Here is a 17,797-nt window from a genome sequence, read left to right as displayed (position 1 = left end):
TTCAAAGGGGTAAAGGGCTATCAGTAGCTCAGCCCTCACACACTCTCTTCTGAGGATTTAATCAGCCTCGTGGGCTCAGAGTCTTCAGGACTTGGGCAGAAGCAGAACAAAGCCGAAAATCTCTCCTGGCTCCGAATAGATCTAAAGGGTTGGATGGGAGCAACAATCTCTGACCCAGGACATTTTGAGCTGTCTTGGGATCAGACTATCGTCTCCACCAATAATACAAATGGTAACAATCATAATTATCATGATAAAGAAAATGATAGCTAAAATTTTAATGGTGTTTCCTATAGAAGCCAGGTACTGTTCTATGTTCATCAGGTATTTTAACTCATTTAATCATCCTCGTAACAATCTAATGAAGGCGGAACTGTTATCATTCCCATTTTTTCAGATGAGGAAATCATAAGATTCGGTAAATTGTTCAAGGTTCCATATTGAGTAGGGGGTGGGATTGCAACACAGGCTGTCTAGCTCTCGGGATATAAACTATGTTATCTCGCCTCTCCAGACTGTACCAATAAGAGCATTTCCGATCAACAATGACTCTCTTGAGTTGGAAATCATGACTAACCCTGACAGAAGCCTTTCAAGCAGGGGCTGACTTCCCAAGCTTTCTTCAGGTCCTATCTGGAACTGTAATCCACCTTCAAGGATACCTGGGGCCTGAGACAGATATGCTAGGCATCAGACAATGGCAATTATAGGGCATACAGTTAATGAGACCCTCTGTGGCAAAAGAAAAGGAAGGCAGGCAAGTTTAGCTTTTGTTTTTTCTGTTGCTTGGCAGGAAAAGGGGTTAGCGGTCTATTAAGCATAGTTGAGTTGATCATGACATCAAACCCTAGTTTTATGGAGAGATAACTCTACCCGAGCCATAGTTGATGAATATATAGTTGATCCTTGAACAACTTAGGGTTTAGGGGTGCCAACCATCACTTCGTTAAAAATCAGCATATAACTTTGACTCCCCTAAAACTTCACTACTATCAGTCTGCTGTTGACTGGAAGGTTTACTGATAACGTACGAACAGTCAATTGACACATATTTTGTATGTTATATGCATTATGTATTGCATTCTTAAAATAAAGTAAGCTAGAGAAAAGAAAATGTTATTAAGAAAATCATAAGGAAGAGAAAATATGTATTTATTGAAAAAATACACATATAAGTGGACCTGTGCAATTCAAACCCATGTTATTCAAGGATCAACTATATTAAGATTATTTTTAAAAGATGTGAAATTACATGGCTAAACATACTATGGAACAATTAGAGGCTATTTCAGTAATCAATTAAAAGGAGAAACCCCCTTTTCTCCTTTTTGGAAATCCTCTCAGCTGCACTGAAGGCATGCTGCTTTCCACGTACCCAGTTCATTTTGATGCAGTGCTAGTTCCTTGCACTTGAGCACATAGAGAAGACGGCATTTATCAGACAGTAACTTATGAAAAGAGACCTGCTATGAGCCCCATGCACCTGCCTGGAATGGATGCCAGTAACTGAAATACTATGAGACAACTAGGTTACAGAAACTACCATGACACTTGGGGTGAAAGATTTTTTCTTATCCTGTTAAGAGTTTTAAAATCTATTTGCTGCATATACTTTTCATTCTATATACCTTTGGTTTTTAGTTTCTTCAATTTCCAACCAGACATTTCTGTATGGGAATAATTATATCACCTCAAACTCATCACTTCCATCCTTTTTTGAAGATTTTTCTCTTATTTGACTCCCAGATCTTAAATCTGGCAATATGCAAGTGAGGAAGGGGGCTGCAGAGGCAAGTTGAAAAAACAAGCGAGATGTACATTTACTTAGAAGTCTATGATTTGCATTTTTTTCTTTTTCCAAAATACAGCCAACTGTGAAGTAAGCAAATAAATCCCAGAGGGAGTCAATGTAGCAGTGAAAGCGAAGGCTGGGATCAGGTACATGTGAAATAAATTATACCTGCACTTCATAAACTGCCCATCTGTCCAAGGCGGCCAGAACTGTCCAAAGGATTTCTAAAGTAAAGACTGATAATGAATTGCAAATGTAACTCAAACTTTGTCTTGTCTCAAGGTAACTAAATTTAACCTTTAAATTCTGCTCAGACTCTGCAAAGAGAAACCTACCCCACAGCGATGCATGACTCTACCCCACAGCAATGCATGGTTGGGAAAGCTTTATTGATCTTCTAGATAAATACGTATTTTTATTTGATGTAATTGAGGATATCCTGACATCCATCTAGAAAAGAGTACACATAATTTAACAAATAGTTGAGTAAATAGAGAGTAATAGAAAGTTAATACAAAAGTAGTGGGTTTTGCTTTAGTATGTGTTACCCTAAATAAAAGTTTTTACTTAGGTGGAATTGAATATCAGCATAAACTCCACTTAAATATAATGAAAGACATTGGACTAGTTGAACTAATATTTAAGATACAATATTATATAGCAACTGTTTATTAAGGGCCCATCATGTCCCAGAACCTCTATCAGTTCTTCCCCATCTTTAATAGCATACAAATCATGTAGGGATGTTGTTAAAATGGTGATTCTGAGTATTTTGGGGAAAGTGGCAGCCACATTGGAGGCATAGTTTCTGGATCTTCCTTGGATTCCTGTATAAAATAGACAGAGCAGCTGGATAGCAAAACTGAAAACTGTGGCCAACATTTTCAACAAAATGAGATGACAAGGTGTCACCTCAAATCTCAAAATACAAGCAAATAAAGACAAACCACAATCACCACGTGACCTGCACAGTATCAGCATCTGTGTCAGAAGAAGGAGAGGGAATCAATGGAGTGACAGAAGGACCCAAGAACAGAAGAACCTCAAAATACCCAAAAAGTACTCATTGAAGGCCAACAGCTGGGTTTGATACCGACAGAGACAGTTTAACTGAGAGCAGGGAGAGGCACAGTCAGAGAGACCTGCTAAAACCACGGTCCTCCAAAGGCTAACTGGACTCATGCCCAAGGCTATACTCTCTGAGGAACAACACCAGAGATTTCACACTAGAATAGATTTCACTAGAATAGCCAGGCATGTTAACTAAATAAATAAATAAGCAAACAACAAGCCCCAGAGAGGTAGGGAAGTGAGAGAATAAGTGACCAGAGTTGCCACAATATATTATCTAAAATGTCTAGTTTTCACCAATTATGTCTAGAAAACTAGAAATAGAAAAATATGACCCATACACAGGGAAAAAAACAGGCGACAGAAACTACTTGAGAGGGCCCAGATGTCAGATTTAACACAGACTTCCAAGTAGCCATTACAAATATGTTTAAAGAACTAAAGGAAACCATGTTTAAAGAAATAAAATATGATAAAAATGTCACATCAAAGGGAGACTATCAATAAAGAGATAGAAATTCTTAAAAAGTACCAAATAGAAATTCTGGAAAGTGCAATATTGAATAATATATTGAAAAGTACAGTAACTGAAACAAAAAATTCACCAGAGGGGCTCAACAGCAGATTTTAACTAGCAGAAGAAAAAAATCAATGAACTTGAAGATAGATTGACAGATATTATGCAATCTGAAGAAGAGAGAGAAAAATAAATGAAGAAAAATGAACAATGCCTGAGAGAAATGTGGGAGACCATGATGCAAACCAACAGACACATAAAGGGAGAATCAGAAAGATAGGAGAGAAAGAAAGGAGGAGAAAAAATACTCAAGTAATGGCTGAAAACTTCCCAAATTTGATGAAATACATTAATCTACATGTTCAAGAAACTCAGCTAATGACAAGTATGATAAATGCAAATCTACACCCAGATACACTGTGGGAAAAGTTGCTCAAAGACAAAGACAAAGGGAAAATCTTTAAAGGAAACCTTGACGTCTTGGTTAAATACATTATTGTGTACAGGTATAGAATACTATGCAAACATTTACATGATATGTACATACATTTTATTGATGCACAGCAATGTTTTGTTTTGCTAAGTGAAATAAAAGTTTACAAAATTGTATATAGTATGCTTATTTTTTTGTAGTAACAAATACACTTAGGTATATAAAGCACTTAGCACATTAACTGTCAATCACAGAGTAAGCACTCCATAGAGAGTAGCTATTCCTGGTTCTGTTGCTGTGGTTGTATCATGAGCTTTTTAACAATTGACTAGGCCAGACTAATATTATCTGCCTGGTTTGTATAAATCATTTCATGGTAATCACTGAAAAATATATTAATACCCAAATCTACCGCACCTCACCAAAATGTTTTCCTACTTCAGCTTCTGTTGAATGAAAATAATGACACCAGTGTTTACTCCCTAGAAATGCACACACTCCCTGTCCAACAGGTTGTCTCTGAACCCTCAGAAGAACTGCTCAGAGCATGGGCAGGTAAGAGAAAAGGGCTCTCTTGCTCCAGAGCTTCCTTCACCAAGAGTCAGTCGATGGGACTGTTGACGACCAGCCACTTGCAGGTCCCACATTAGCTACAGGAACTGCTGCCAAATTGGTCCGTATTTCTCTCTTTCCTAAATCCTTCCCCGAAAAACAGGCTTGTTCTGTGTAGTTGGTGCATGTGGAAAAGTTGGTAACAGGAGAGGCAAGCTGGAAAGAAGGGAGGATACTTTCTATGCAAAGGTGTTTGGGCTTGACTGTCTTGGCAATGGCAGGATTTTGAGCTGAGCAGTCACATAATTAGTTCCTTATGTAAGAAATTTTGTGCTGGTTACATTATGGATGATGGATTAAATGTCGGGAGCTAGAGAAAAAGGAAAGATATTTAAGAACTCCAGGAGAGAAATGATAAGGGCATAAGGTAAGGCAATGAAAGTGGAAGTTGAGAAGAAAAAATTGGTTGCAATGATTTCCAGGCAGTAGAATTAATAACATACAGTTAACAACTGAATATTAGGTGGGAGAGAAGGAAAGTCTAGAATTGTTCTCAGTCTTCTACTGTGGGTGATTCAGTGGAAAAATGTGCTGAAAAAGGAAATAGCTTGTTCTCCTTCCTACCCCTTTCCTTGTCTACACTGGGGATGCTCTCCTACGAGGATATTGTCCTACTCCTAGCGGGCTAAGCAGCTGTTGCTTCCTCTCTGTTTTCTCCTACCAGTAGCTAAGCTTTGTCTGACATTTCCACCCAAGATCACTAAAGCCTGACTCCAACGCTGGGTGTGAACTATTCTCCTCCAGTGTCACGTACCAAGCCATTCTCCCAATACCAGATCTCTGAATAAAGAGAGCTTCATACCATGTTTCCCCGAAAATAAGATCTAGCTGAACCATCTGTTCTAATACATCTTTTGGAGCAAAAATTAATATAAGACCTGGTATTATATTATATTACGTTAGACCTGATCTTATATTATAGTAAAATAAGACCGGGTCTTATATTAATGTTTGCTCCAAAAGACACATTAGAGCTGATTGTCGGGCAAGGTCTTATTTTCGGGGAAACTCGGTAGTACACTCTAATGCACCTACTATTCCCACTACCATTCCCTCCACTTAAAAAGCTAAAACACAGGGCCATAAGATCAAAAAGCCGTCTAATTGATCTCACACAATAAGATATGTAAGACCACCAATGAAGTATTTTGTTTAATTACAGTACCATTATTCTAATAGTATTGTCTTTTATTCGTTTCTCTACCAAAATAATAAATTCTAACTATTCATAGTTTAAATCAATTTAAAGAGCTGGCCTAAAACCCCAACTCATATATTATAGTTTTTTTTAGGAGAAGAGGGTGTTCACTAGTTGTTTATATGAACCAGCCATGTTCAAAGTATTGTCCTCAGAGAACCTAATTATCCTAACTTTCCAAATAACTGTTTATCAACTTTTGTAACCTAACCCACTTCTAAGAGAGAGACTTCCTGTACTTGGTTACTATAAATAAATGAATCCCAAAAGATTTAACAGATTGCAGAAGGAGGATAAGGTTGCATATGGGCAAACATTAACGGATGAAAATATAATTAGTATTATAGCAATTCTTCTTTAAGCATTATAAATATGTACAGCTATTAGTGCTAGAGCAAAACACCTATCAATTATTCACAAGTGTCTCTAATCCTAAGAAAATATTCCTCAGTAAACAGATACTACATACTGAGATTCAGAAAAAAATTCTCAACCCCATCCAATCTAATTTTTCTAAGAGTGTCTCCCAAATATTGCTCATCACACTTATGTATCTGCCACTATAATTAATCATTCTCTGTTATTCTTTCCACTTTAGATTTGGCAGTAGAAATTTCATTACCCAATAAGCTTGTTTTAATTCAGATATAACAAGGGTAATTACTAAATTCAAAATAAGGTGGTTATTTGGAGTCAGGATAACTGTAAATCCTTAGCTTGTATTTGCTGAATAGCTAATAATCTCCACAAGGAGACCGACCTAATGCTTACAAAAAAATATATATTAAAATTCTGCATTCTTATATTTGGGAGATTTTGGCTTTTTAAAGTTTTGCCTTAGTCAAATAAAGTTAGTTTTGCCTTAGTTAGATATCATTTTTGTAAGCCTAAAACATTATAGCCAAAACCTATCATTCTTCATGCAATACTAGGAGCAATTTTTTTAAAAAGCAGACATTCAACTTAGACAAAAAGACACTATGCTTTACTCTTCTTTCTGTGGATTCTGTTGCCTAAGTTTCCTAGGAGACGTACATTTGATTTGGCAAGCAGATGTAGATACATGTCAAAAAGAACTAGCTTTCTTGCTACATGTAATTCCCAAGGCTTCATAAATTAATTTACTCTTAATTCAAATGATATGATGTAATATCATCTTGAAGTACAATGTAATCTCAAATCATGAAGAAATTATATATTTAAATCTATTTTTAAATGTCCGTAATAATTTTTAAAACTTAAGTGTGAAGAGAGATGTAGGTATGTAACTTAAATTCAATCCCAAACCCAAGACTGATTTTTCTCAATCTGGAGAAAGGTACTCAAATAAGAACAAGAAAACTTCTGCAGGGTAGGAATCCGATCACTTTTGATATTTTACCTCAGGCCTTGACACAGTCATCGGCAAAGAGTAGATGCGCAATAAAACAAAATGTAAAGAAACTCATTCTTCTGAAGATACCTTTGTGTTTTTGTCTATCCTTTTTTGGTTTTGTTTTGGATGGGCTAGAGGAAGGCTGTGATAGAGGAATCACATGACTATAAAAATTTGAATCCACCATCTTATCAGAGGAAGATGATATGTGAGTAGGAAAAGATCACCAGGGCAAAAACAAGCTAACAATGAAAAAACCCAATGAAGAACCTAGAAATGAATAATCACAAGAGGGCACTGGTGATGGGGATATGCCACAGCCAGACCTTATCCTGACAGTGTTCTCTCCCATTTGGGCACCAGAACAAGAGCAAGAGTAATGACCCTAATGAGAATCCCAAGGCATCTCCTCTGTTGTGCTTACTTTTTCCGTAACTTTCTTCTTTATCCTCTTGAGAAGAATGAAGTAGGCACAATCTTTCACATGGTTCATCTTTGAAAGCTCAGAATTACTTAGGTTATTTACATACATAACTATTGACGTAATTAACAAACTCTCAGCTAGTTTGCCCTTTCAACATTTAACAAGCCACAAATTATGGAAGATTCCTCTTCAAAGGAAAACAAAATTTCCCCTAATAGAATCTGTTGCTCACCATAGAATACAATTTTCCACATGGCTTCTGCACTGAGATTTAAACTGATTTCATGACGAGGAAGAAGAAATTCCTTTACAAGAGCTCAGAGAAACTGAAAAATCTCAGATGCATCTATCACTGAAAACCCAGAAATTTTTAAATTTAAGTTTATCTTAAAGCTAGTATCTTTAAAAATTCTTAAAAGCAACAAGAAGAAAAAAAATAAAGAGTAGCTGTACGTTCTCCCACAGGTGGATGTTAACCTTAAGATAAAATAAGACACAGTGTTTAGGATTACAAATGCTTTATTTAGTAGGCTAGCAGAAACCTATCAAAATTTACAGTTTATGATACATTAAAAACCTTCCCTTGTGATTCGAGAAGAAAAACTCTCGACCAACCAATTTATTTATGAATAAAGAGACTTTCTGAAATCCATTTAATGGAATCTATCAAGTTTCAAATCCAAAAAACCTTCTTTTACTCTGGTCACAGAATGACTCGTATTTCAAAGAATAAAATGAGTAGATGTAGTAAGTAAATGAGCCTCAAACCAAATGCATTATTCTTCCAGGGCAGCAAATGGACTAGCCCACTCACCAATAAGTCATCTGGACTAGCCCATGGCCCACTCACCAGATGTCCGACTTTGTGTCGTAGCCTTGGTGTTTCAGAGCCTCTGGACTCATATAATGGGGAGTTCCAATCAAAGTGGTGGCTAGATCACAGGTTCCCAGGAGGAGTCGAGACACTCCAAAATCCCCTTGAAATAATAATTAATTTTTATGAATATTTTAAAACAATGAAAATCAGTCCTGAAAATTAACAACTAAGTATCTAATTTGACAATTCTAACGTGCAATGGATTCATAGCATTTTAAAGGGAAGAAAAATGATGTATTTAAAATTACGCAATACTGGTAAATAGCTTTAAAAAAATAAGCCTTATATGAGAAAGAAGAATATGAGCTAGTTAAGCTAATTATGTAAACCAAAACTTTTCATTTCTGGAATTGTGAAGAACCAGCAACTTGAAACAAAAAATTTCAAGTCTGACTAACAACAAACAGAATGATTTTGGAAGGGCTGAATATAATGACTTGCAATTTCAACTGAGAGGGGAGAGTTTGTTCTTCATTTACAATAAAGAACAAATTTTAAATAAAAGGCTTTTCAGGAACATGACTATAGAAATTTGAATCCACCAGCTTCTCTCTACTTGCCTACCTAGTTGCGTGCTTTTATGTCTTCCCTCTCTAAGAACATCTTGCATGTAGATTAAACAATCCAGTAATTGTTATGAGTGGAGGTACAGTTCTGAAGGAGAACTAAAGGTTAACAAAGCCATTATATCAACATTTTGATCACCTGTGATAACTGCTAATCACTTAAGTGGGGGAAAACCTGTAGTAATTTATCAGACTAGCAAAACAAGTCTAACCACTTGCAAAGTGTATGCCATGGAGTAGAAACTGAAACCATATTAGTTGAATCTACAAAGGATGTAGCAAATGTCTTATACCTCAATTTATATCAGATAATCAGAAACAAAATAATTTGGTTTTATTGACCCCAACCAAATAAGAACAAAAATTTGAGAAGTTAAAATAAACCAGTGATTACTCTAACACTTCTAGGCACTATATAGTTCAACTTGCTATGTCGATAACATCTAGAATATACTCTTTCATGATTCTGGAATACATACTTTAAAAAATCTTACCAATTTTAAGTTGATTATTTTTCAGAAATACATTCTTTGATTTCAAGTCCCGATGAAGTATCCTCCTACAAAAAGGCAAAAAAGGATATACAATTTCATGCAAACTGTAAAATTTTTAAACCATAATATAAATACCATGTTTCCCCGAAAATAAGACCTAGCCAGCCAATCAGCTCTAATGCATCTTTTGGAGCAAAAATTAATATAAGACCCGGTATTATATTATATTATATTATATTATATTATATTATATTATATTATGTTATACCTGGTCTTATTTTACTATAATATAATTTTACTTATATTAATTTTTGCTCCAAAAGATGCATTAGAGCTGATTGTCCAGCTAGGTCTTATTTTGGGGGGAACATAGTAATATATATGGGTGTATGTGAAGTAATTCACATATAAATATACACTCTCGTAGATATATCTTTAAATGTTTAAAAGCTACAAAGCCACAACATTTTTTTGTTTCCCTGAGAAGGAATTTAAAATATATATATATATATATATATATATATATATATATATATATATATATATACATGGTGATGGAAGGAAAACTGACTCTGGGTGGTGAACACACAATGCAATATATAGATGATGTATTATAGAATTGTACACTTGAAACTTACATAATTTTTCTAACCAATTCACCCCCAATTAATTTAATAAATAATAAGTAAATAAATAAAAGTTTTTAAAGTCAGTGGAACATGTAATTAGGAAAAAAGTGAAATGGTCTCAACTATTTCAATAGGCCAGATTTTACTGTGCTTTTGTAGCATGATGTGTACATTATTATATTCAATAACCGTATACTCAGTTTTAGACTAATTATCATAAAGCTCTATAATCTACTACAAATATATAATCTATTACATATATATGTTACATATATAATCTATTATATATTATAACCCAAATGTTCAGGTTTTATATATTTGTGGAAATAATGTTGATAATGAAATTTAATAATAGATATTTATTAAATTTTACTATAAGCCAGCAATGTAAATTATGTCAGTTAAGACTTTAATTTATGGAATTATGGAGAACTGGACAACTTGAAAACTTCTGCCTAAAAAACACCTAAAAATGTTGAATAAGGTATACAAATATCTTCACATATGCACAGCTGAGCCCACAAGAAAATGAGGCAAGTCCCTGAGGATTATACAAAAAGAAAACTGAAATTCAAAGTGAGTAGTAGGTGCTGATTTCTCAACTGCCCTAGTGAGTTGTGCTGGTCTAAGTAACTGGCTTTAATGGCCTTACAGAAACAAGAGCTAAGACACTGACTGAGCCCATGTAATGTAATATGGAGAGTTGGAATACATATATTCCATACATATATGTAAATACATATATAAATACATATATATAATATATGTATAATATTTATTAATTATATATAATATTATATATATACATGAAGTCAGAATCCTATATGTGGTCCATACCTTAAGTAAAAGGAAATGTAAGAAACATTCACTCATGAGTAAACAAAATGACAAGAAAGCTTATCTGTATAGGTCTGAACTGTGAGCAGAGAAAAAATATATCTCCTTTCATAGTCTGTAACCATATGTCTCTGCTCACATTTGGGATTCATATATGCAATAGCTATATGGTTTCAGAAATTCTAAAACTAAGAAATTAACATAAAAATTGGTCCTCAGCTGCTAATACCCTCTTGGGGCATCTGGCAGAAGCAAATGCAAACTAAGAGTCAGCAGATAACATAAGTGAAATTACACCCCTGAGAATTTCAGATAATCTAATAGGATTTAAACTATAAACTAAGTATATTTTCAGTCATTAAAATCATTAAAAAAGGAAAAGAAGACATAAGATAAAAAGAGGATACTATCCCCTCAAAAATTATGATTTGAGAGACAACCGAATATAATTTCCAGGGGAAAATGTGATTATTGAAATTAAAAACTCAAGAATAAAACTTCAGCTTCCAATTATGATGGAGTAAGCTTACATCACACTAAATCTACCACCTTCCACAGTTGCATAGAGAACACTAAAAAATTTAAACAACGTAAAAGGTGAATAATCTTTTTCTTAAAAAAATAACTCTTTTAAGATACCAGAGATCAGCTAAGGCAAACTAAGGGAGTCAGTACTTGAGAAGCCAGAAGTTGGAGAGAAGGGAAGTGCACTGAGGTGAGCCAAACATTTCCCGCACTCGGCACAAGCAGAATGCTGTGGCCTAGAGTTTGCAGCAGTTTCACTGGGCTTGGAAGACAAAAATGATAATTCAGGGCTACAAAGGCAGCCAGGATTTGAGGGACACATTTTCCAGACAAAAGAGACAAAAGAGAAGTGAGTATGACTTTCTGCATAGATTTTACCGTTGAGGCACATGCTGAATCTTAAGCTGTTTAGGGGTAAGACATTAAGGAAAAAAACAGCTGCTAAGAGGTTACAAAACTAAGTGGAGCTTTCAGTAGATTCACACAGATGAAGAAGGGTCTTGGAAAGTAACTAAAGCCTTCAACTGGAAACCCTACAGGACTGCTTAGAAATAGAAGGACTACGTCTAGAAACAGACCAGTCCTCACAAAGTGTGAAACCAGCCTTAAACTATCTCAGTCCCTGATTGAACTGAGATGATCTTTCCTTACTGTAACTACCAACCAGAAAAAAATTAAATCCTCTCCAGAAGATGATAACATCATCCAACCCCTCTATACTATTTCACATATATTGTCCAGCATTCATTCAAAAACTACCAGGTATGCCTGGTAGAGACAAGACCTGATGACCAAAAGCTAAAGGAAAAAAAAACAGATATAGAATAAAAATCCATAGGTGATCCACCCATTGGAATTACTAAACAAGGAGTTAAAAGTAACTATGATTAATATGTTCAGGAAAATAAATGACGCAATGGAGAATTTCACCATATAGATTCTAAATGCATTTTAAAAAATAACTGAATGAAAATTCTAGAATTGAAACAAATATATTTACTAAAATTAAGAATTCAGTAGATAGGTTTGAAAGCAAATTAGACACAGTCAAAGAGAGGGTTTAGAAAATGAAATAATGGTTAGGGAAAATATTCAGATTAAGGCACACACACACACACACACACACACACACACGAGAAAAACATAGAAAGGAGTATAGGAGACATATAAAATATGATTTAAAAGTTCTCACATATGTGTAAATGGATCCCTAGAAGGAGCTCATAGAAATGGAGAAGAGAATGTGAAACCCCAACACGCATCTAACAGACACTCTGAAATGAGAGAGGAGATTAGGGGAGAAGCAGTATCCAAAAAGAAAATGATGGGAATTTTCAGAATCTAGAAAGACATAAATTCAAGAGTTCAGATCCAAAGCAAATCTCAAGCAGAATAAAAAGAAAAGAAAGAAAGAAATCTACAACTGGACAAAATCTTCTAATACTAGAGAACACCAACAACAAAGAGAAGATATTGAGAACAAGCTGAAAGAAAAGAGATTACTTTAATGAAAATGGCAATTAGATGGAAAGTGACTTCTCAACATCAGTAACAGAATCCAGAAGATGGAGGAATAGTATTTTCAAAGTGTTAGACCAGGGGTGTCCAAACTGTGGCCCGTGGGCCAACTGCGGCCCATGATCCACTGTTAATTGGCCCGCAGCAAATTCCAAAAATATATTTAGTTTACTTAAATAAACCAGGTGAGGCAATACGGACTTCACCTCGAGTGAGTGGCCCAGCTATTTGTGTATTGTACGGCATATGGCCCTTGGTGAAAAACGTTGAAAAAAGTTTGGACACCCCTGTGTTAGACAAAATATCTATCAACTTAGAATTTTATGCCTAATAAATAGTAGGTAATATATTATCATATCAGCTCAATATGAAATATTTAGCTAAAGTAATAGGCAAATTATTATTAAAGAACACATAAAAAACAAAGATATTTTCAAGCAAGCAAACAAAAAACTGATAGTGTTTTCAATTCACATAATTTAAGGATTTGTTTGGGGGAGAATGAAAATGGCCACAAAAAGAAGAAGTGGGATGCAAAAAGGAGTGGTGAACAAAGAAAGTAATAAGTGTAAGGAAATCTAAGCAAGTATCAACTTAAAACCCATGAGAATGGTAATCCCTAATTTGTGGAATATTAAGAGAAAGTACTGGGTTGGTGTAAAAGTAATTTTGGTTTGAAGGGTTAAAAACAATTGCAAAAACCGCAATTACTTTTGCACCAATCTAATAGAACTGTAATCCTGAATAACAAGAATATAAATGGAAGGAGAAATGTAATTAAAGTTTTTGTTATGTTCAAGAAAAGGGTAAATACAGTGTTTAACTTCAAACTTTATTTATTCAAGTATACATTTAATAATTGAAGGGTAAACACTAAAACAATAGGAATGAAATGTATAACTTTTAAACTAGTAGAAGAAAAGGGGAATAACAAAACCTGACCAATCCAAAGAAAATAGGGAAGGAGAAAAAGAAATGTAACAAAATAAAATGGTAGAAATAATTTCCATATATTGTTAATCACAAAAGACTAAAATTAAAACAGAGAAACAGGACGACCTATTTTAAAAAAAATGCTTTAAAGGACACATTTAAACCTCAAGGACATGGAAAGGTTGAAAGTAAAAGGATAGAAAAGATATTCTAAGCAAAATAAAGCTAAAAAAAAGCAATATTAGGTAAATTAAGGCTAAAGAGTATCACTCCATAATAAATAAAAAATAATACACTGGAAAGATTTTAAAATTCTGCACTTGTGCGCAACTTATGACATAGGCTCAAACATATAGTGAAAAATTAACGTTAATAGAAATTTGAGAAGAAATTGATAAATTTACAATCATAATGGGAAATTTAACATATTTCCCTCAGTAATTAATAGATTCAGCAAACAAAAAGAATTAATAAGGATATAGATTTGAAGAACACAATTATAGATTTCAAAAACACAATTATCTGGAGCTCATCCACATAAATGGAATATTTCATAAAAAAATTTTAAAATGCAGCTCCTTTCAGGCACACATGAAATATTTTCAAAAACTGGCAACGAACTAATCCACAAAGCAAGTCTCAACAGAATACAAAGAATCAGCACCATATAGTCCACACACTCTTTGGCCTCAATGAAGTTAAATCAGAATCCAATATGGTGCTCAGAACAGTGCCTGCCACTGGCAAATGACTGACCAAGATAAACAAATTATCTGCATTCATTAAGCTTTGCTCTGGTAAGGTAAATAGGCAGAAAACAACTAAATGAGCAGATGTGCATGATGTCAACTAACAATTAAGGCTATTAAAACAATAAAGCAGGACAGGGTCTAGAGACTAATCAGGGTAGGGAGATGCTAGTTTAGATCGGTCCTCAGGGAAGTGCTTAGAGAAAGTGACATTAGAGCAGAAAGGTGAATGAGCCATGGCTGTGATGGTTGTTACTGTTATTGCTCACATTGCTGTTGTTACTGCCACCACAAATATATCAAAAAGGAAAAGTCTGTGTGAGGCTATCAAGCAAAGATGAATGATTGAACAGTGAAAACAGCAGTTGAGTTATACAGATTACTTCAAGAACAACAAGACAGAACTATTGGGAGTGGTTTAAACTGCATTGCCCTCCCCCTCACTCTTCCACCCCCCACTCTACTCAAGACCCTTCTGACCCCTGCTTTTGGCTGAATCAAGGACAGCCTAGCATTTGGAGTTCTCCATTTTCAGCATCCTCTTCTACCTATTTATACATCTGTAAGAAATGGCCTGACAAAGGATTTTTTTCCAGTTGGTTAATTTAATCATATGAACAATCTAATGAAGGATTAAACGTTTAGTTACATATTTGGAGTACCTTTTAAAGGGGGAAAAAAAGCCTCAAGAATTCATTTACAAGCCAAAAACATCTGGGCCAAGAAACTGTCATATCTCTGTTGTAGCCAATATAGCACTTGCTTTATCTTAAATGCAGCCCATGTTTCTTCCTCTGTGTCACTGCTTATATTAAATGCCTTCCTTTATCATCCCTGCCTCTCAGAATTCTATCTGTCCTTCAGGATTGTACTGGATATAAACCTCATGTACCTCCTTAGAGTCTCCTACCTTCTTTCTTCCAAAGATGCTGCCCACCTGAGGTACTGGAAGTCACTCAGTCACTTGCCAGGGAATGCCCGACTCTCTGGCTCCTGCCACATCTGGACTAGAATGAAACACCACACCACAGGATATGGAATCTAGCATTCCAAGTGGCAATGTAAGAAACTAGATGATGTAACCTGAACGTGCAAGGGAGTTAACTCCCTTGGCGTGAACCAGTGAGAAATCGGAGGATAAAGAAGATAAGTAGATAAAGTTCCCTTCCTTTCTCTTCCCAAGGCACACAGCCCATGTGCCTATAAGGCACGCACATATGCCTGCATTGCAAACTGCTGTTGTCTCTCCCCAGCTCTTTGTGAAGTGACGGCCAGTACAATAACACAGCACTTCACTTTGCTTCACATCCTTGCCTTGCTTCAATTTGTCCTCATTCTCACCACCCTGGGTCTCCACCTCCCAAGGAAGGGATCAGCATTTCTTTCTTTCTTTTTTTTTTTAAATTAAAGTTTATTGGGGTGATAATTGTTAGTAAAGTTACATAGGTTTCAGGTGTACAATTCTGTAATACATCAACTATATAGCTCATTGTGTGTTAACCACCCAGAGTCGGTTCTCTTTCCATCACGATATCAGCATTTCAATCCTTGCCCCAGGCCCAATCCTGTTTCCTATAGGCCCAAGCTAAGAAAAGGATCCCTGCCTATCCCGTTCTCCTAATTCCGAATCACCATTCCTACTATCATGAGCACGTTAGACATGCTCTCCCACTTCTCTTCTTTTGACACCATGTTCGACAGTTGCCCAACCATTCTTGCCAAATTATAAGCTCTCCGGGGCCCACTCGCCTGTACTATCTCCTATAACACTGTAGACATTTAATAACATTGGTAAGTTGAACTTAATTGAATCCTTGGGTTTATATGTCCCTAAACTTTTCAAACTATTTTTGATTGACATCTTTCCAAAATGGATTATGTACTTCCCTGACAAAGGACATTGCTAACAACTCATGGTTACAACAGGCATCAATTAGTATGGCGTATCTAGTCACCAGGCCTAAACAGGAGACCCCAGTCTGGGAACAGTATTCCTGACACTAAAGCTGGAAACAGAGATGTGGCTTCATAAAATGAACATCTGCTCTTGAACCCCCAACTTTAAAACCACTCCTGACTCTGCACTGCTTCCGGAATAGAGTCTAAAATCCTATACACGGCTTACCAGACACTGCGAGACCTGGCCCTACCAATGCCTCCAGCAGCCTCATCAATCACTCAGGCCAGGTCTATGAGTACATCATCTTTTCCTCTTCCACACAGTTCTTTTGTCATGGTACAAAAATCAATAAATGTGTATTAATTTTAGAAAGCACTATCCTTGGCACAAAGACGAATACCATCTTGGGGGCTCCTTCATTAATCCAAAAAAATAATAAGTGCCAACTACATGCTATGTGCTATACTATATAATGTGGGAAATATATAAAGATTCGTAAGAAAAGGACATATATCCCATAATGCTTACAATCAGGTTGGAGAGATAAAAAAAAATACACAAATCTATAATAGATGGCAGAAGGGAACCCAGCCATCATCACTTTATTAAAAATTATTTATAATTATAAATGGTTACCAATGTTTACCAGGTCATATGGAAATTTCTCTCCCAACAAATGATTACGCTTATGTACAAAATCGTACTATTATTAGTTAACACCATAAATAAATATGAGGTATAAAAACAATTTTTTTAACCAGTACAATTAATGATAAGACAGGCGTCATGACGTCAGGACAATGGTCAAACCTCCGCCTTCCAGAGCAAAGCTGCAAATCATTACTGAGAGCAGGGCCAAAGCAAAGCCAATCAGAGTCCATCTACTTCACTCCATAGGAGACAAATGGATACACACTCAAAAAGGGAATGGAATCTGAATTGTATATAAAGCGAAGAATTAGGGATGACGGCAGGTGTTTCTTCTAACTCAAATAATCTTTACCCTTTTTAAGGCTTCAGAGAATTCGATAGGAATAAGCAGGCTTTTAAGAGTGAAGAGGAAAGAATAAAACTGAACAACATAGTCTGGGCCACTTCATTAGGACAAACAACCCCAGGTGCTAAAATCTAAAGCAGTATGCTACTATTTTTATGCCCAATCTGGAGATGGGGATATCAACACCTAGAAAGGCTGAGTAGTTTGCCCCCACGTCATACAGGCTGTGAGTACAAACAGGTCTGTTTGGCTGTACAAACGACTATTCCCACGTACGTCTGTTTCACTCATGGCAGATGTCAATAGTGTATGTTGATTTTTAAAAAGTATCCTTGGTACAAAGATAAATA

At 35.6% G+C, this 17,797-nt stretch overlaps 1 protein-coding gene across 6 annotated transcripts in view; it reads right to left on the bottom strand.

The window, feature by feature from the left end:
• NEK11 (NIMA related kinase 11) overlaps positions 1-17,797 on the bottom strand; it is a 203,233-nt gene that overhangs the window by 121,500 nt on the left and 63,936 nt on the right. For all 6 annotated transcript variants that reach the window (XM_033132582.1, XM_033132583.1, XM_033132584.1 and 3 more), the window contains exons 5-6: positions 9,360-9,424; positions 8,273-8,399 (exon numbers count right to left, since the gene is read on the bottom strand). In XM_033132582.1, the coding sequence (XP_032988473.1) occupies positions 8,273-8,399; positions 9,360-9,424 (192 nt within the window). The remainder of the gene's footprint in view (positions 1-8,272; positions 8,400-9,359; positions 9,425-17,797) is intronic.

The sequence above is a fragment of the Rhinolophus ferrumequinum genome, chromosome 17 (assembly GCF_004115265.2).
Source record: "Rhinolophus ferrumequinum isolate MPI-CBG mRhiFer1 chromosome 17, mRhiFer1_v1.p, whole genome shotgun sequence".
Taxonomy (NCBI): domain Eukaryota; kingdom Metazoa; phylum Chordata; class Mammalia; order Chiroptera; family Rhinolophidae; genus Rhinolophus; species Rhinolophus ferrumequinum.
Note: the sequence above shows the minus strand (reverse complement) of the source record. Positions and strands in the feature narration are given on the sequence as shown.